The sequence below is a fragment of the Aquila chrysaetos genome, chromosome 16, assembly GCF_900496995.4.
Source record: "Aquila chrysaetos chrysaetos chromosome 16, bAquChr1.4, whole genome shotgun sequence".
In the NCBI taxonomy this organism is placed as follows: Eukaryota; Metazoa; Chordata; class Aves; order Accipitriformes; family Accipitridae; genus Aquila; species Aquila chrysaetos.
Window position 1 is genome coordinate 26,090,455 of NC_044019.1, and position 19,408 is coordinate 26,109,862.

A 19,408-nucleotide genomic window follows, 5' to 3' on the forward strand; every position below is an offset into this window, starting at 1 on the left:
TCCTTGTGTGTATACTTTTGAAATACAGGTCAGAGCCAAATAGAGCAAATAACAGTTTGTATCATTTTTAGTGAGACCACTGCATTGTTTCTCTGCTGTTACTGTGTGTCTGCAAAACCAACTTGTTCCAACTGCGTTTTCTCTCCCCGTGGCACAAGATTTGTTGTTCAACAATCTTTCCTTTCCAAGGCTGCAGCGAGAAAAGGGAACAAATTTATATAGTTCTTCCTTGTTGTTTGCATTTCTTTGCATAAGGATTTTCACTGTGGTATTAATTTTGTTTAAATTAATTTTCAAAAATAATCTCCTCTGTTCCTGTAGCTCTATGTGAGCATATATCCCAGCATACAGCAAATCTAGAGCAAACTTTTAGAATACGTCACCTTTAGTAAAACATTCATAATAGGTTCAAAACACTTAAGAAGAAGGAGCAAATGAAAGGCTTTTAGGCAGCCACAATCCTGTTTCACTGAACTCGCATCCCTCCCGTCATCATCCCACATTATTTAGTTTTACTGAAATATTCCTGCATTTTCTCTGTTGGCCCCTGCTTTTATCTACAGCTTTTCTGGATAAAAATCGCCACTGCTCTTGAGTGAACAGAAGTGAACAAATATCCCCCTCCTGCCTAACCACTTACATCACCAAAGAAATCATCCCCTTGATTGCCCTAACAGTACATTAGCAGTTAAAAACATATATATTCTACCACTTAAGCTTGCCTGCCCGAAAGAGCAGATGATGCCCACTCAAGCAGCTTTTCCACACTCAGATCCCCCATCAATTTCAATGCAAATTCCCCACAGAGAATGACTACAAAGACTGGGCTCCTGCAAACATTTATGGCATAATTCAACATGGTTAATGAAGTAACCATGACACAAACCAGAAAGAATACCAGTTAAATATGTCAGGCCTTAGCCACATGAATAAAAATTAATATATACACATAGATATTATCTAAATCATGAAACAACCACAATCTCTGCATTAGTAAATAGTGCAGCTGTAACAACACAGTAAAACCCTTGAATCCTGAAAGGTGAAGAAATTTAACAATTACACAAACAGTAGAAAAGCTACTGTTAACTTCATTTGAGGAAAAAAACTGGTGTGGAAAATCAGCATAGGTGACCTAACTTACAGTTCAGTTTCTCCCGAGTACATACACTGAAGTGCAATCTACTTCAGTACTATCAGAAAGAAAAAAAAAAAGTTCAGCTTCGGTTTAAATGCCATCAATGAAAAAAAAATATTATAGCAGCTGAAGGAAATGTAATTACATGAAAGGTACCCCAGTCTGAGAGTAGTACCCATCTTTTAATTTCCAGTCATCTGTTTTACACATCGCCTCAGAGATAAGTATCTACTATTGGGTGCTTATCAGTGCACACACGGGCAATTTCAAGCAGTTTTGCCTACAAAAACAAGACTTCTGAGCTGCATCTCATTTTTACAAGCATTTGCTAATCTTTATCAGTTTATGATTTAACATTAAAAAGGGTATATGAGGCATCCAGTGATTTAAAAGATTTTCTTCCTCACAGTAAAACCCTTTAAAAATATGCTTCTATGTTCATATGCTCATGTTTCAGTCACTATACACTGGGAAACCGATAGAAATGAACCGAACAATTTCATACTCTACTCCCATAACTACAAAAAAATCGTACTGTGAACTACTACTCATATCCTTGGGTTTCCAAAAGCAATACTCGAATTATAATGTGTGAAGTGAATTACATTAGTTCCCTAATTAGATATTCTTTTCCCATTACCCCCAAAATTGTTATCTGATGCAATGGAAGTGTGCACAACACATTATTAATCACTGTCAACAATGTGAAAGGTTGCAAAGATAACTACTCATCGTTATAGAATCTGGGCAGGTGGCCAAAAAGAAAAAAAAAAACATGGATATTAAGTTATCATCAATCGTTATGAATAGTTTTTAGGTTCCAAAGTTCAACGAAAACATCTGACATACTGCCTAGGTCTGCCTCATGAAAGCCCTGATTTCAAAAGGGTTTAACTGCACGATGTTTTCTGTTAACATAGCATATGTGGCAATGCATTGTGACTGACAACGTGCTTGGATTGTAGACACACAATAAGTTAAGATATTGGAGTCTAAGACTTGATTTTGAACAATTTGCTGAAGTGCACAGTCATTGTTTTCCTCTCAAGAGTTAAGGATGAAACTAACCTATTCAACAGTCACAATGCTGGTTTATGTTATCTTTGACATTATCTGCAAAGGAGAAGACACTATATTACAAATAAAAACAAACAGTATTTATCCAGCCATTAACCAGAAATCAAGTTTGACTGTTTTCATTATTTAGATGCCAAAAAAAATCCTAAGTCAGAATCCACGGTTTAGTAAAAATAGAAATTAACTGTAATAATGTAAAAAGCACTCCAGATTACTAATCTTAATTGGCAACAAAAGATACTATTAAAGTTCATTATAGGAATTGACTTGCAATAGAATAATTTCAGCATACTATTCTCTTGCAGAAGAAAATTAGTCATTCCAAAGTCCCAAAAGAATTTGGCCATGATATCTGGACATCCTTTAAGTTTGCTAAAAACACATGCAAGCTTTAAGGAAACATAATAACATCCTGTTGTATCCTCCAAGGACCACACTAACGGTCTTTGCATTACCTCTCTTCAAAATGCACATCCCCAACTGGTCAACTAGGGCAGGAGTTACAATACACTCTGGAGCACTTCATGCAGCATGAGGCTGTTAATAGTATATATCGAGGTTCATCAGGGATGGGGGGTCGTCTTCCTGACCCCAGGAACAGATGCAAGCCTGATAAACTATTACGTAAATGGAGTACATCTACCAGCATTAACTGTGCACGCACAGTACTTGCCAGGGGTGAGAAAGAACAGACTCTCCCCCCTCTAACCATTCCGTAGCTTAGGCTTTCCCACTCAGACAAGATTCACTGCAAAAAAAGAAAAACAACTTTCCTCTGCTCTGAATATTTGAAGTACACCTACTGAAAAGGCTTACCATAGAAGTTGCAATTGTAACTGCTACTGTAGTTCATAGAAGCAGGATGCAAGAGACCTTTACGCTACTCCCTCATCCGAAAATCATGAAATCGATGAAAAAAACTAGAGGTTTACTTTGAAGACACCTAGTAAGATAAGCCAATTAGCATGTTTAATTGGTTTATACATGCACCTCTTCAGAGACTTTTCAAAACAACTGGGACCAAAGCCTTGATCGTGAAGAAGTCCTTCTGCACTTCATAGTCCCTAGCTTTTATCGCACAGCAAACGTTATTAGTCATGATACATCACCTTAAGGCAGAAGAAATGAAAAGGAAGAGAGAAGCAGAGAGGTAGAGCAGTTACTGTTTCATCATCTTTAGCAACACGTACAACTGATGCAGATTAGAGAAATTTATTCGGCTGTCCTTGCTCCCCAAGAGCACAGGCCAGCGGGACATCGGGCTCACGCCCATTTCCACACACACCTCTGGTTCCCTGTGACATTTCTCTCAACGCATCCATCGCCCAATCGCTATTTTCAGAATGCATCAAAACTTTGTACAGACAGGAATTGTCTGTACTTCAATACACAAATGAAAAGCCATCTATGGAACAGTAACAGTCATTTACAAACTATAATGAGAGTATTTTTTGTTTTGGGGGCTTATTTGTTTGGGTTTTTGGGGGTTTTTTTTTAGAAATAAGGACAAGCATATACTTCAATTTTTAAGGAGATTTCCTCATCTGAGGTGAATGCTTGCATTATATTTGCTTTCCTGTTGCTTACCTTGTGTTCTAGCCTGCAAGACTAGAACAAGTATTTCTCATCATTCATAAAGATCATCCATTTCTAACTTCCATTTACGTAGAGCAACAAAAAACGCAACCAAATAACAAAACCAGCACTGCAAGAACTTGCAGGAACAAGAGGAAAAGCAAGAACAAGCCACTTCTCCTCCACTTTCCCATCCTCCATCACCCTCCCATTCTCCCTGATCCTGAGATCAACCAAGGATCTTGGAGCCACATTGCCTAAAAGCCACCAGGGGCCATGTTGCCAGCTGGATTCATTTGAAAAATAATGCCCCCTTCCAAAAAAAAAAGTTATCTTAATCCAAGGGGAAGCCAATACTGGGGCTGTGTGTCTCAGATATTCTCATCTGTGTAGGGCAACACCAAAGGAGTCATCCAAAGGACACGTTAGCCCTTGAAATGCAAAGCTGCAGCAGCAAGACAGCAGCAGACCGAGCATTCCAACCCACATTAAACACACTCAGATTCTCAAGGGGGTTTTTTTGGGAACTTTTTAGTAAAGCTCCAGAGATGCCTCTTGCTCTTGGAACATAAACAAGTTGGGCCAATTACTACAACCCAACTGCAGCACTTGCCAATTCAGATCCTGCAATAACAATGCGATGAGCAAGGCAGCTAGGTTTTTCTTTTATAGCTCAGCACTTTACATAGTCCTCCTGAACTGAACAGCTACATCTTTCCTCCTATTATTTCCAATTACCAGAAACTAATATTCTCCTCTGTAAAGAGATACGCTTATACACACAGAAAAATCTAATAGCTACATCTACAAGCCAAAAATATATTACCTGCAAGTCAGATAAAGACAGGTAAGTACAGAAAACTATCAATACAACACTGTGTTTATGCCATTACTGATTACAATGTGTGTTAATTAACCTGGGTTTTCTGCTAACGTCGCTCAACTCTGTCCTTTGGAGGTCCCAAAATGCTTTGTGAAGTGAATATTACCCCATGCTATAGATAGGAAAAACCAAGAGGCAGAAGGCTTCCACATGATCTTATGAACTCCCCTCACAAAAACATGTTGTGGACTAGGAGAGCAAGGAGAACTACGTAGAGTTGTATTTGACACCTTATCTTTCAACAACATTGCCTCCCCAATTACATGAGCAACAGTTATGACACTATCATCATGCAGTATGCATCTTCTGGCCCATTTTGATTCTATCAAAGTATTAAATACCTTCACTTCAGATTCAGCTACTGTAAATACAATGAATGACATCAGACCACCCACCATCAAGATTTAAAGTTCCAGGCTCTTACAAAAGCAATCATCTGCCTATCTAGAAAGACGCTTGTCTGTGCATGCTTCCATCTATTCTAGCGCTTCCATGTACTGCACTCAAAGTTCATAAGTAGTTTATACAAGGTGAAAAATCTCCCCCACGCTCAACTTTCATCCTCTGCCAGCTGGTCTATTAAGTCATATCATTTGAGTTTTAAAAGGATGCAGCCATGTACTTATTTTTCCCACCTGATAAATATTTATGAAGATTTTATTCCAGTCCTAACACATACATACTATAACTAATCTTCCTTTTATTTAGTCAAGCATCTTAAAGGAAAAGGAGTTTAAAGACAGGCTATTCCTATTGCCGAGCTTGAGCTTCAGAAGTCAGCATATTAAGCAAAAAGATGCCGGTTTGGAAGGCAAATTAAAAAGACAACAACAAAAAAAAAAAAAACAGCACACGAGATTAACATGAGTTTCGCAACAATAGAGTGAAGTAAGTACATAACACCTGCAAAAATTAAATGTTTGAAAGAAAGATCTTTTCTGGTATTTGGTGATGGTTTTCCTATTTACTAGGATGTGAGCTATCAGCCTAAATAACATTAAAGCACTACTTTATGCAACTAAGATAGCTGATGCAACTTCCACTCATTTCTAATAGCTTATATGGATTTTGGTCAAGGCTGATATGGAAAGGACACGCTTTCGATAACTGAACTAGCACCATCTAGTTTTTGTTTGTTTGTTTTGACATTCATGTTATGGACCAATGGAACAATACTGGAACTGAAGCCCATTTCCTGCCCATCTCACAGAAAATTTAACTACAATTCAACTTCCCTTACCCGAAGTCTAGCAATCCTGTGATGTCTCCAGTTTCTAACCTCTCTTATTTCTACTGTGTTCACAGGATTTACTTCGAAACTTTGAATATCACAGTACTAAACTGAAGACATTTAAAAAATTCATTACCTTGTTTGACATGATACAGCAAAAATCAATGAAGAAAACTAGGCATCTGGATTAGAAAAATTCACACCGAAATAACATTGGCAATTCCATCTGCCCTGTTACATTTTTGGAGTAGTCATATCAGATGCGTGTTGTTTATCCAAGACAAATCCTCCAAGTTACTGAAGATCTGATAGTCACTGCTGTCATCACAATGAAGAACTGAAAGACTTTGGAAAATAAACTGCAAACTGAATGCTTGCAGCACGTAGAGTTCTCGTTTTCCACCTCTAAATGAGGTTTTTCATAACAAGCTTACCTTGTCTCTATCGATTTCTCAACTTACTCTATTATCAGATCTCAGAAGCTACTCCCCTGCCCCTCAGCTCCCTTGAATACAACTCCTTTTTTACTGCAGAACACTTGAAAAATAGCTACACAAGCCTGAGTACATATTTATTACCATCAATGTGCAATAGCCTCAAGAGACATCCACGCATCATATTCTGTTAGCAAGAAAAGGAATCACAGTCTTCAATACCGTGCTATTTTTTCCTAATGCTGCAAGGACAAACTAATTTGTAAGCCAGATCATTTCTTTCTAAAGGATGAATGACAGTCCTCTGTAGAGGAAAAAAAAAAACAAAGACCATCCTCTCACTAACTTTTACTGCCATGGGAATGCTGCAGGAGCCTCTCAGTAGGCTCCCAAAGGCAGATCTGGTTCCCATCAGAAGCTGCAGTAACCTCCTGAAGAATGGGAGAAAGGTCTAGGTGGCTACACTGGCTCCATCTCCCCTATAATGCTATACACATGTCATTTCCATCTCAGACTATGGTTCTGTCACGTCCTACCTCTGGGTGACTTTGCATCGCCAGAAAAAGAACAGAAATGAAGTGTGAACTGTCTGACAGGCAAAAAGCTCAGTGCAAGAAAAGGCAAGAAACTCAGATACACTATCCCTTCCAATTTTTCTCTGCAAAGAAAATGGGAATTATGACTTGATCTAGAAAACAAAGAAGAGTGAAATACTGCACCACCAGAGGATTTCAAGTTGGGACATTAAGTTAAGATAACTTAGTCCAGCAGTCTCCTACCAGTTATTTTAGAGTTAGACCAATGTAACATTGAACAATTTTAGAAGAAATTTATCAGCTTTCATCTGTAACACACCTATTTTACTACCAGGTTACGTTACATCCTAAATATTCCTTTTAGCAAGCCTTTGAAAATAATACATGAACTTCAATGCATACACAAACATAGGATGCTTTTCAAAGAGAAATATGTAGCTAGGAAACACACACATTTCTCACACTCACTAAAAGCTTCTTCACCTGCACTGAAACCTATTATAGAGCCACAAACTGCACCAGGAAATATACTTGAAGTTGTCAGTAGTGCTGGATTTACACCTTAACACAGAAATCTAATTTCTTTGTTAAAGAATATACTATAGCTTTACTGCTACTGGAAGTTGTCACCAATATTTGTTTCTTAAAGTTGTTATGAATTGCTGTAGTATGCAAGCATAAATAAATGTATACCACATCTGTCAAGCTAGACTATAATCAACCAGAAAAAACCTAACACTCTGTGCCTAAAAATAAATACTGACAAATGCATGTCTGCCTCTCCCTAATGCCTCCCTTCCTGAAAGACCCTTGAGGTACACTCTTAGTTTTGCAGTATGCCCTAAAATTAGTAAATAAGTCTCTGTGATAATTCTGACTATCTCCTTTATACTCCTTCCCCCTTTTCCCATTCCCTTTCCTACCAATCCCTTCACCAGGAATATCAAAATAGATAGCAGACCTCAGGGATATCACATTTGCTTCCAGGCACAGACATCATGAGACAATATCTGACTGTCCAATATGAATTTCCCAGCTATTCAGATTTTGAAGAATTTAATATCACAGCCCACACATTATTCTATATGACAATTACTTCAAAGCCAGAGGCTAGCCATTTGCATAATAATGAACATTTGTCTAAAGAGGTGTGCAGGAAACTACACATTAACGAGTTCCAGTGTATACTATCTGAAAGTCACACGTGCTTTATAAAAATAATTAAAAACATAACCTCTAATGTTTACCTACTTGTACCTTTTAGACAGAGACACCTGTCCTATTAAACGAACAAAACCACATAGGTCTAATTTTTGCAATACTAAGTCATTTGAAACTCAGTAATTTATGTTGGACTGTTTACATGTGTAAGGATTGCAGGAGTGTGCTGGCTTCTGAAGCTGTGCGTCAGGGGAAATGCATCCTATAGCACAGAAAACATGGGTTTGCTACATCTCAATCACAGAAAGAACAAGGGAAATACAGCCATTTCTGCTAAACCACTGTAAAAGAATAGAAGGATAGATAAGGTGCATTTCTCAGCTAGAGAAACATTTCCAAGAACACTCTGGAATCTGACAAGTCAGAGGTAAATTTTTTACCATCTAACCAGGAACAGAAGCAAATCGCTTATTAGGCAGGGAGCTCTCCATAGCATCCTATAACCCACGTTTGATACAAATGTAGCAGGCTTTTCCTTTTTGAAATCAAAAAGTCACTTTATTTTGAAAAAAGCGTTCTTTACACTATAAAGAATATATACTATACTAATAGCCCTTACCTGTATTTACTGCTTGAGACTTATGGTTTCATTAGCTTTGAAATTAGACTGATGAAGCCATTAGGATCTTAGCTATCAAATCCTCATTTATATCACAGGATGTGCAAAACTAGAGTAACAGGCTCACTAACGCACTGTGACACAGCTGCAGCACCAAGTCCCGTCCTGGATCTTCCACTCTTCAGCCCACACTCACGTTCACCAGCCCCAGACAAGGAACCCCAAAGCCAACCAGAGAAGACAGCAGCCAATGCAGATTACTACCTCCCCATACAATCCACCACTGGCTGGAGATTTTCCACAGAATCAAGGTGCCTGGCTGAATTTTAAAATATCCCAGCTAATTTATGACCACTAATACTTGTAGCCCTCCAAGATAAGAATGATAATCATATCTAATGCCTTAGGGTTTAAAGCCCATTGTCAGCAGCAGCTGGAGAAAGGGCTGGATTTCTTCCCTCCACACAAGGCAACCAGCTGATGCATCATATTGCTGGGTTTCTCTCCAGCTCTGAAACATCGGATATTGATCAGTGCCACAGGCAGTACAGCGTACCAGACAGACTGTTGTAGGATTTGTCCGAGCAGACCACACCAGAGTATTCTTAATCTACCATGAGAGAAGAAGGGGGGGGGGGTGGAAGCTAGTTTAAAACTAGATGCTATGTAGATACACACATATGCAAACAGGGAAGTTCTTCCAGGCCACTGCAGCGTTAGGTGTGCCTTATATAGAAAGTACCCATCAGCATTAACCCTCACTCCTTTGGGGACTGGAAATAATCAACTCTTCCATATTGTTCAACACAGTTTCAGCAAACAGAAATCATTTCTACCTGATTTTGTACAGTTCCATTTAATGGCATCTGTACTTATCTACTGTGTAAACACTCTTCCATACAAGCATTTTCAGAGGCATGCTTTCCAGGATTTTGGAATAAACCCACAAGAAAAAATTGTTCTACATTTGTGCATGGGGGGGAAAGTGGGTGTCAGGTTCTTCTGAGCATACTGTAATTCATCCCCATGCTCTATGTTTGCTTAAGATAAAGATCCAGAACTGGGCATTCTGCTAAAACACTGCCATCAGCAAGTTTCTAAAAGGCGCTATAAATGCTTTGAACAGAGACTTCCAGAGTCCTATGCTTTGTAGTGTAATGTTTCATTCATAATTGTTCCATTAATACCTAGCCACAACACAAGCAGCAGTTGCTTATGAATCTCATTGCCTATTTGGTTGCATCTCCTGATCAACTCTACTCCCTCCCTCTAACAGAGGCTTTAAGTCGCTCTTCATGTGGAAAGCCAATATTGTCCTTCATCGCTTAACCCACCCATAAGATCAGAATTTTCTAAGTACACCCAAATGATTTAGAAAGCTACACTGCCTTACAATGCCATTGTGCTTACACAAGGATGTTTTTTCCACATCCTTAGAACTTCAGATAAACTCTTTAGTCAAGGCAAAGTTATTTTCAAGATCATGAACTTCACTCGGTATAAGGAAGATAAATACGGTCTCAGTGAATACAGAATTTTTTGTTCATTATTTTATTCTTGTTCAGTGAAAGAACTGTTGTGCTGGTTCAACCAAAATGACTTAGAGAGTTCAATTTAGCATTCTGAGCCAGAGAGGATATAAGTGTGCAAATACACCAACATAGAGAAATTTTTTTAAAGCTAGATTTACTCTGATATGTGATTTAACAGAAATCACATGCATAACTTAGCATTATGAACAACTGACAGATATGAGATAGTCACTCCTGATCAGGCTAAAATCATTATTTGAACTTGGTTATCTACAATGAAATCTCCCCTTCCAATGATATCACATAATTAACATCATGTAGGATATCTTGGGATGGACTCCTTCGGGGACAAATATTTGGAAGCAGGCTCCAGAACATTAACAACTGAAAAAGACAAAAAAAAAAATCATACCCAGTATAGAAGATTGAACAGGTTCTGACACTGTCACAAAAGTAGCCTTACTCACTGGGAAAGAAAGAACAATTTCCTATCAAGTATTTACCAGGAAGCTTAATTCCAATCACAGATAAGAGAAAAAGTATAATTTAAAATGAATCAGGTTCAAGAGCGGAGATCATGACAAAATACACAGCAGTGAGTCCATATAAACCAATCTGGATGCTATTCTGAGATGGGAGAAGGCAAATCAAGCCTTTATTTAAATCAAGGTTATACCTCACATATCCCACTTAAACACCTATATCACTAGGATACAAGTGAAAGCGACTCCTGTCCCCTCCAGTTTTGCAGTACTGTTGTAAACTTAGTCTTATTTTCATACTTTGTATGCCAACGCTCCTAATCCCTGAACATGAACATATCTTCTTCAGTTTAATTTGAAATGAAGGTGGCTTTCTAGATAAAAAAAAAAAAAAAAAAAAAAAAAAGATACCTGCACAGCCACAGAAACACTCAACTTCTTAAAAGTCTTAGTGTTCAGCTGACCACCAACAGGAACAGAAATAAATAACCTAGCACACCTGCCTTACACATCCCATCCACACATATTCCGTCTGTTTGTTTTAGAAGCCATATATATGTATCTGTCTCTATCACTGCTGAACAAGTCATAGCATACATACATATGCTGCGTACAGTTTACTCGCTTTACAAAACAGGTAAAACCCAACAATTTGTGCAAGTATAAGATCTCAAGATATCACGTACAAGCTTTTTCATTGTACGGTAACACAGACTTGGGGGAAAAGAACAGGGCAAGAAGATGAAAAACTAACAGAATTACACTTGAGTCAATTCTAGATGAGAGTATACCACAGAGACCTCAAGCGCATGAAGTTCACCACTCACAGTCTAATCTTCAATTGGTCTACATCATCACAGATCCTTTGTATCACACCCTACTGTAAATTTACACAAGTTGGAAAAAATCACCCCCTATTTTTAAAAAGCTTGCAAAATTTCTTTAATTAGACAAATATTACAACAGACATCAGCAAGACTCACTGTTTACCTTACACAAACATTTTTGACAATCATAGCTAGCCCTATTTCTTCATCAAGGAAACGTCTTAAAGACCAGAGTCTGACTGGGAGAGGACTGGCAATAACAACAACAACAACAACAACAAAACCAAACAACCAACACCAAAACAAAACACACTCTCTCATACAACTCTCTCATTAAAGCCACTACAGAAAGAACTTTTAACAGAAAATAGAAGAAAAACAGAATACCTTGTAACAATCCTCAAGGTGCAAATCTGCATCGCTGAAATGAACAGAACTACCTGTTTCTTTGAGCCAATTTCTTAACAAAGAGTGGTTGAAAATGGTCACAGACAGCATACCACCAAAATGGGTTTCAAGAGCATCTTAAAAGCAGAAAACTTAGGGCCTTAAAGCAGAAGCTGAGCCTTGGACAGATCACCAAGGCTCATCCATGTAACCAAGTCTCCCAAATCCGATTCTGTAAATGTCAGGTTTAAAGTAGGTTTATTAACAACCTTAATTACAAGAATGAAAACATAAACCCCATAGCTAGGAACTAAAATCTTACAGAGATTGTTGTGTTTACAGAAGGCTTTAAATATTTGCAAAATGAAGGAGAGGTTATGACATTTTCTCAGTTCCCTTGCTCAGTGGATTTTTATTGCATCTCTTTTTCCATAAAAGCCCAGTTAGTTACATTATCAAAATACCACATAGCAGCTTGCTGTAATTTCATAAGGTAAGCCTTGCCGCAATTTGTAAGTGGTTATACTTGAGTGCTTTCACACTGGCTCAATAGCACAGCACCCATCAACTGCATTAATGTCTCAGCACAAAAATCTACTAATAAACATGGTACTCAGCCAACATTACCCCACTTTAAACAACACAAGTTTGCAATATGAGAAGGTTAATACATGCAAGACCACTTATGCTATTTAAACTGATTTTGATAGAAAGGTAGCAGCAAGTATCCTCAAGCAAATCTGAAGTGTATCAATAATAACCCAGGAAAAACATAACACAAACCAGAGAGAAAGCTATAGCATATGGCTTCAGTCATGTGTATTATGATGACTGTTTCAATAAAAACAAGTCAAGAGATAAGATGCCCCACGAAAAAGTGTTAGTCTGTTTTTAACACTATAAAACTGCACCTCGCACATTCCTCATGAAAAAAGAAAAAGCGATAAAGAGATGAGGAAGTTTTCCATCAAGTAGAAAGGCGCGGGGGGGGGGGGGGGGGGGGGGCGGGGAATACTGGAAGGCCACCATCAGTTTGGCTTTATAAGGTTCAGTGCCAGATCCACTGTGCATCTGTGGTAGCATGTCCAGGTAGCTTGAACTGACACTTGAAAGTCCAGGGTGACAATTTTTCTGCAGTCAAAAAAACCCCACAAAGCCACACACAAAAGCAACCAACCACCTGCAATATTAACATGCTGCTTTCTGTGCCGCTGACGACAAAGACAGTCCTTCCTAAAACCTGCTAGCCCAATATACCAGGTAGGTACAGATAAATCTCCGCTTATCTTGTGACTTTGAGTTTTTATTAGAGCCAAAAGTTTAGTTGGGCAACAGAGCATAAAATACACATTTACAGAGATCCTTCCAAAGTCTAAATTCATTTCACAATTATATTTTAATCATTGTTCAATCCAAGAGGGTTCATTCGGGCAGAGCAGAAGACACTTCTGTCACTATTACACACACGCACATTTCTTTACCATGTCCCACTAACTTACAGCTACTGATCTGAATGAGAAATCAGGAAGAGTGGGAATGAAGGATAGAAATCAACTGAAGAACTATTCCATTTCACTCATCAGCAGAAAATGCATTTAATCAGAAGACAGGGCAGTACTAAATTTTTCATGGCACAGGATGATTGAAATGTACCCAACTAGATTATTTTAGCAGCAGTTTTTACCTGCTTTACAGTAATTTCCTCAAGTCTCCTCTTCAAGATAAAGATCTGTGAATTTACTGGTAATGAGCAATCACCCATTTTTGGTAGCAAAACAATAACCTACACACAAACTTGACAAGTCTATAGCCTCACCTGTATCACTCTTGTATTTAAAGACTTCGTTGCCAAGGTCATATATTGGCACAAAGCCTGCTCACTTTATTCACATTAGTATTCATGTTAGTAATCCTACTACCTTCAGATGGCCCACTTACATGGTTGTTAAACCCGATCAAATTTTTCCCTTGTATATTACAAGTTGCACGGAATTTGGCTATGTAATTCCCACTAGAGCCAACATAAGTTATGTAGATAGATGGGATGCTATCCCAAACATTAATACTAGAGTCCTCTTAAACTCAGCCTGGAAAGCTAACAGTGGTGAGTGAAAAAAGCCTGCTTCTACTGATTTCAGCAATGTCAGACGCAGCCCAGTTTCTAGTTCTTGAAGATCAGCCAACACACAAAAAGCAAAACCCCATACCTCTAAAAAATAAGCACAAATACTAAATCTTGTCTTGCTTTAATCAATATCTACTAAGTAGATACCTAGAAATACCCTTGCCAAAAAAAAAAAAAAAGGCAAATTAAGCTTTATTTCTACACCACAAATGCAAACCTAGCTTTCTGTATTTTACTTGGGAAAGACATACCAGATGCATCATTGATTGGTGTACATATACACACTGATTTCTTACCGCTTCAAAAACACTGAACAAGGGTTGGCTTTATGTCCATAAAATATATTGTTATAAAAAGGAGAATGCACTTGCCCGATTTAAAATGAGCTTGGTCTTATTTTTCCAACACAAGCCTCATTTCCAGTAACAAAAGTGTCTACTGATGATTTGTTTTAATGGCCCTCGATCACACACCCACTTTTCCCAATCAGAAACCTCAGAATTTTAAGCTTAAGAACACCAACGTTTATTTTACTATTCAACTCCACAATAACAACTGAGTTGCATCAACATTTTTATTCCAAACTGATTTTTCCCAGTAAACATTAAATCTAAGCAAAGCTCTCATCAGTAGCCTTTCCCTGGAAAATTCTATAGGAAATGAAATGTAATACTCTATTAAGACTTGTTTTGCAAACAGAAGTGAGAGAGATCACCCAAGCATGCAGAGTCATTAAAATGGATCTTACATATATCATTATAAATTTAATAATCTCCATGACGGCTAGAGTTCAAGTTAAAATGAATGTCAGCAAAGCATGACCAATTGATGTTATCCCAGCTGCCACTGAGCCTCACTTGGGGTTATATTATACATTCAGAGGCCCCATACTACATGTGCACCAAACACCCAGAGCCAGGAGCAGATGGGAGATGTAGGCTTCTATACCTATCAGCAAGGAGACACAGACAAAATTGCATATTAATTTTGGTGCATCAGAACAATTATAGTATACTTCTGTGTCACAGGTCCCAAATGTTTTTCCCATCATACCCTATATGCAGTATAATATTGTATACTTAAGGAGGAAAAAAGTGTACTAGCAGCCTCCAGAAATTAAGTCAATAGAAGGATTTTGTTTCAACCCTTATTGATTTACTTGGGTCCCAAAATGCTTCCTTGAAAAAAGTAGGAGGACCTTGGCAGCTTTTATCAGTTAATAGATCATGCTCAGTGCAATTAAAATACATTTAGGACTTCTATTTTGTTCCCCAAATAAACGTTCCCTAAATGTCATTTCTCTCTAAGGAAACAGCTGCATTTTATCCAATTTCTGAAAGTTTTCCAGGCTGCTTAGATTTCTAATGGGGTGACAGGGAAACCACTTTTATTCTTCAGCAGACTTGATGAAATTGTGACACAAACCTCCCTCTCTCCAAAATTAGACAGCACTGTTGAACAGCAAAATAATAGCCGACGGTCAATTTTTTTTTTTCCCCCAACTCGCTTTTCAACTGAAATAAAAATCATATGTAAAAGCTACAAGAAAAAGGAGCTCTCCTCACAAAGCTGAACACACAGTGTTTTCTATCACCCATCAAATCTGTGTGGAAAACAATATAAATGATTTATACACTAGAAACATGTCAAGTTTTACAGTTTGCTTGACTGGTGCCAAGAAAACAACTCTGAAGTCCCAATTGTTCACAAGCCACATTTTGCCTGAGACGGCAACTTCATTTAGGTCAACCTAATGCGCCAGTCCATTAGTATTAAATAATACAATACTACCTTGACACACAGACCTTCCACAAAGCACTTGTACAAAATAAGGTCCGCCAAAATAAGGCCTGACACTAAGTACATTCCACTGTGCATTTTGTTTTGTTTCAAGTCAAAGACATCTGGAAACTACAGCAAAACACAAATGTTACCATCAGGACAATGATGATATTGACAAGTGTACAACATTTTCCGCAAATTTAATCACCAAATCCCAAGAACGCAATTTTTTAACCTCTCTAATGGAATCAACAAAAAAGTTAAAGTTACAACAAATCAATAATCCGACTGGACTCAGTAAGAGTCAGCATACTTCATTTACACTGCAAGTTCTTCATCAACAACTATGCAAAATTCTGGATTTTTTCCCTTCTTTCACTCATACTACAACTTCCCCTTCCCTCAGCTCTTTGCTCCACACATTGGAACAAGCCTGAAGAGAGACACAAACATTTTTTTAAAATATATTATCAGGAGAAGAGATCTACAGCTGGCTAAGCTTGGCGAGCAGCAACTGCAATTGATAAAAGAGTTATAAGGAGCTCTTCTGCCTCTTGTATCTCACTCAGCAATTTAAGCAGAAAGTGCTTCCGCCTTTTGTCACTTACCCTTTTTTGATCTTCCAGTCCATGTGTCACAGGCTTTCTTTTCTGATGCTGGCTGGATTCAGAGCCAGGTTCCATTTCCCAGCTACAAAGACTCTTCCGGCCTCTTTAAGCTTTCCCTAAAAATCCATAGTATGAACAACAAAAATCTAAAAATAATAAAAAAAGGCAAGAGAATTCCTTCAAACCTCGTCCATGTTTTTTATCATCCTTCTAAATTCTTGTTTGCCATCACTGCTCATTATCTTAACAAGCAGCCATTCTGTGAGCCTCTATATCCTATTTTAGCTCAGATGAAGGTTTCCATTTACGTGCCTTACAGAAGGATGACAGAGCTGAATCCAAACCCAGTAGTTTGTGCCACATTATTGCTCCATCAGCAGCCTTTTCAGTGCATTCCTGGCACCGATAATTTATATGTCAATAAAGGTGTAAATGTGCATTTAATCCACTGTGTTGATATTATCAGCATCCCTCTCTTGGGCCACCTTCCTCCCATAAATCAATGTAAACACTTCACAGCGATAATTGCCTTTTGCAAATCTAGCAGGTGTTAATTACGTAAAATCATCCATGCACGCTTGTCATCTTCTTCTATGTATTCAAACAAATACCTAAAAGGAGGGGGAAAAAAAGCAGGTTTTACCAGCTTGAAAGAAAACATAGCAACTGATAGTCTTCGCCCACCACCAGGAGCCACAAGTCAGAACCGATACAGTAATTAGGTATTTTGTACATACTACAGTCTTCACCCAAGCCTCTCAAAATGTTTTGATGCCTATTTAGCATATTACTTTACCTTTGGGGCTTTTGCATAAAAACACCCCAGAATGACAGCACTGTACATCAGAGCTGAGCCTACTGCGATGCCAACTATAGCCTGCAAGGATCAACTCAAAAAATCAGTCTCCCAGGACTGAAGTTCTGGATATAAAGCCAAATTCATTACTATTCTGGGGTCTCTTACCCAGGGAACTTTTTCCACAGTTTATAAGGTTATTGTGTGCCACCTCTCAAAATCCTGGGCACAAGAATATGTGAATGAACAGGTTATAGTATTACTTGGGAAAGAAAGTGGCACCTGAAATCACAGGTTAGCAACTCAACCACCTTATAATACTGTTCTTTTTGTACTGAGAAGCACAAGTTTACTACAACATAGATAAATCATTTCCCAAGTTAATTTGTACAGTGTGATCACTGCCAGCAAGCTTCAATATGCAGGCACCAGAAAAAGCACATTTATTAAGCTGGATTCCATATCTAAAAAGGCTAAATATTAAATCAATTTTAGCAACCTTAGCTGAGTATGGTATAAGACCACATACTTAAAGACCAAAAAAATCCAAAGCTAAGTGTCCTATGTAAACAAAGAAAATAATAAAATCATCCTAACAATCAGACATTCTCCCATCACTAAAGGATGGGCAGCACAAAACCCAGATTTTTCCATACACATAGTAGAAACTGGATATCTGTAACCCACTCGCATTTTTCTACAAAGATTCAGCACTACCTGAACTGAATAACCGAGTCAAATATCCAAGTTAGATATAAGGTAGATTCTTGGTCAAATGCATAAACAGGTTTGTTCTACGTCCTGAGGTACCTTGTTATTCAAGGCAAAAAGTCACAAGACAACAGGCAGAAATACTGCTTTTGCCTATCACTTCAAATGCTCCTCACCATGAAGGAGTAGATCATTAATCCAGTTCTTTTTCTTCTGCCGAGTACAGGAAAGAACATGACTGATTGCAGTGATGCCGCTATGCTTTGCCACTTAAAAGTAATCCAAAAACACTTCTAACCCATTTTATAGATAAACAAGAGGTTTCAAATTTTATTTTGAACCACAGTCTCCTCCTGATCTGTGGTTTTACACCTGCCGATATCCACGGAAATCACACAGGTAGCTTGAAGGCAGTAAAAGGCCTTTGATCTTAGCAACAAATATCACACAAAAAACCAACCCCAACTTACATAAATATCCTTAAGTCCCACCGACGAAAACTTTTTCCCTCCAGTGATTTCACTGTGATGTGACACATGAGACTGCATCAGTCACATCGTGTAATGCCATGCTGGAATAGCATGACATAACCAGTGCAACTAAGGACAACGTCTCTCTGCATGAGAGGTCCCCTGAACTAGAAAAAAAAATTAAGAAAGAAGAAAAAGTGCAAACTCTCTGGAAGTTCCTGTGCATTAAATGTTATGGCTTTAACCATCGTGGAGCCAGACTAACTCTCTTGAGGAAACATGCAAATTTCTATTTGTATATAGTACTTAGTATACACGTGTAACCTTAGAGCATGCATTACTGGATATTTAGTGTCACTGCATGAGTTAGCTACATTAAGCTTCATATAAAAAAAAAAAATATGAGCAAGAAAAAAAAATTATCCTGAAGCTTGAAAAAACATTTCATTCAAATCAGACACCAAACAAAACATTTTATGTATCTAGATTCAGTTTATTCTTATTTATTCATTTTTTATCTCTGCGCATTACCTAATTGCGGAGATGGATTTGTTAACAGTAAATTGGCATTCAAAACAAAATAGAAACTTTAAGAAGAAAAAAAAGTAAGGTTTGCTGGGGAAATCACCACATAGCCATCAGACACGCTAAAACCAACAAAACGCCAATTGACCAAAACCCTCTCTTATCTCATTCTCCTATTACTGCAATATCCAGAGGCCCCACTCAGGCTCTGGACCCTGTTGGGCTACATACTAAAAAAAACTCCACGAGAAAACAGCTTTAAGAGCTCAGAGCCTAAACTTGACCACGGCTTAAGCACATAACCGAATTCAGTGAACCTCAGATGAATTAATATTCTTAGATTGAAAGCCTCAAGGGCTGTAACGGGATGTGTCCTTCCAGGGTCCATCCTCACGCGCGGCCCCAGAAGGATCCACACCTGCACAAAATGTCACTCAGAAATATCTCGCTCGGTAACCAGATCCCCAACAACGCCGCCTGGTCGCTATTCTTTCATTAAGAGCAAAGCA

General features: G+C 38.2%; 1 protein-coding gene across 3 annotated transcripts in view; it reads right to left on the reverse strand.

Annotated features, from left to right (window-relative positions):
- NAV2 (neuron navigator 2) overlaps positions 1 to 19,408 on the reverse strand; it is a 431,305-nt gene that overhangs the window by 410,728 nt on the left and 1,169 nt on the right. For all 3 annotated transcript variants that reach the window (XM_030038642.1, XM_030038644.1, XM_030038641.1), the window contains exon 2: positions 16,398 to 17,008. In XM_030038642.1, coding sequence (XP_029894502.1) covers positions 16,398 to 16,472 — 75 coding nt within the window. In that variant the 5' untranslated portion in view covers positions 16,473 to 17,008. The remainder of the gene's footprint in view (positions 1 to 16,397; positions 17,009 to 19,408) is intronic.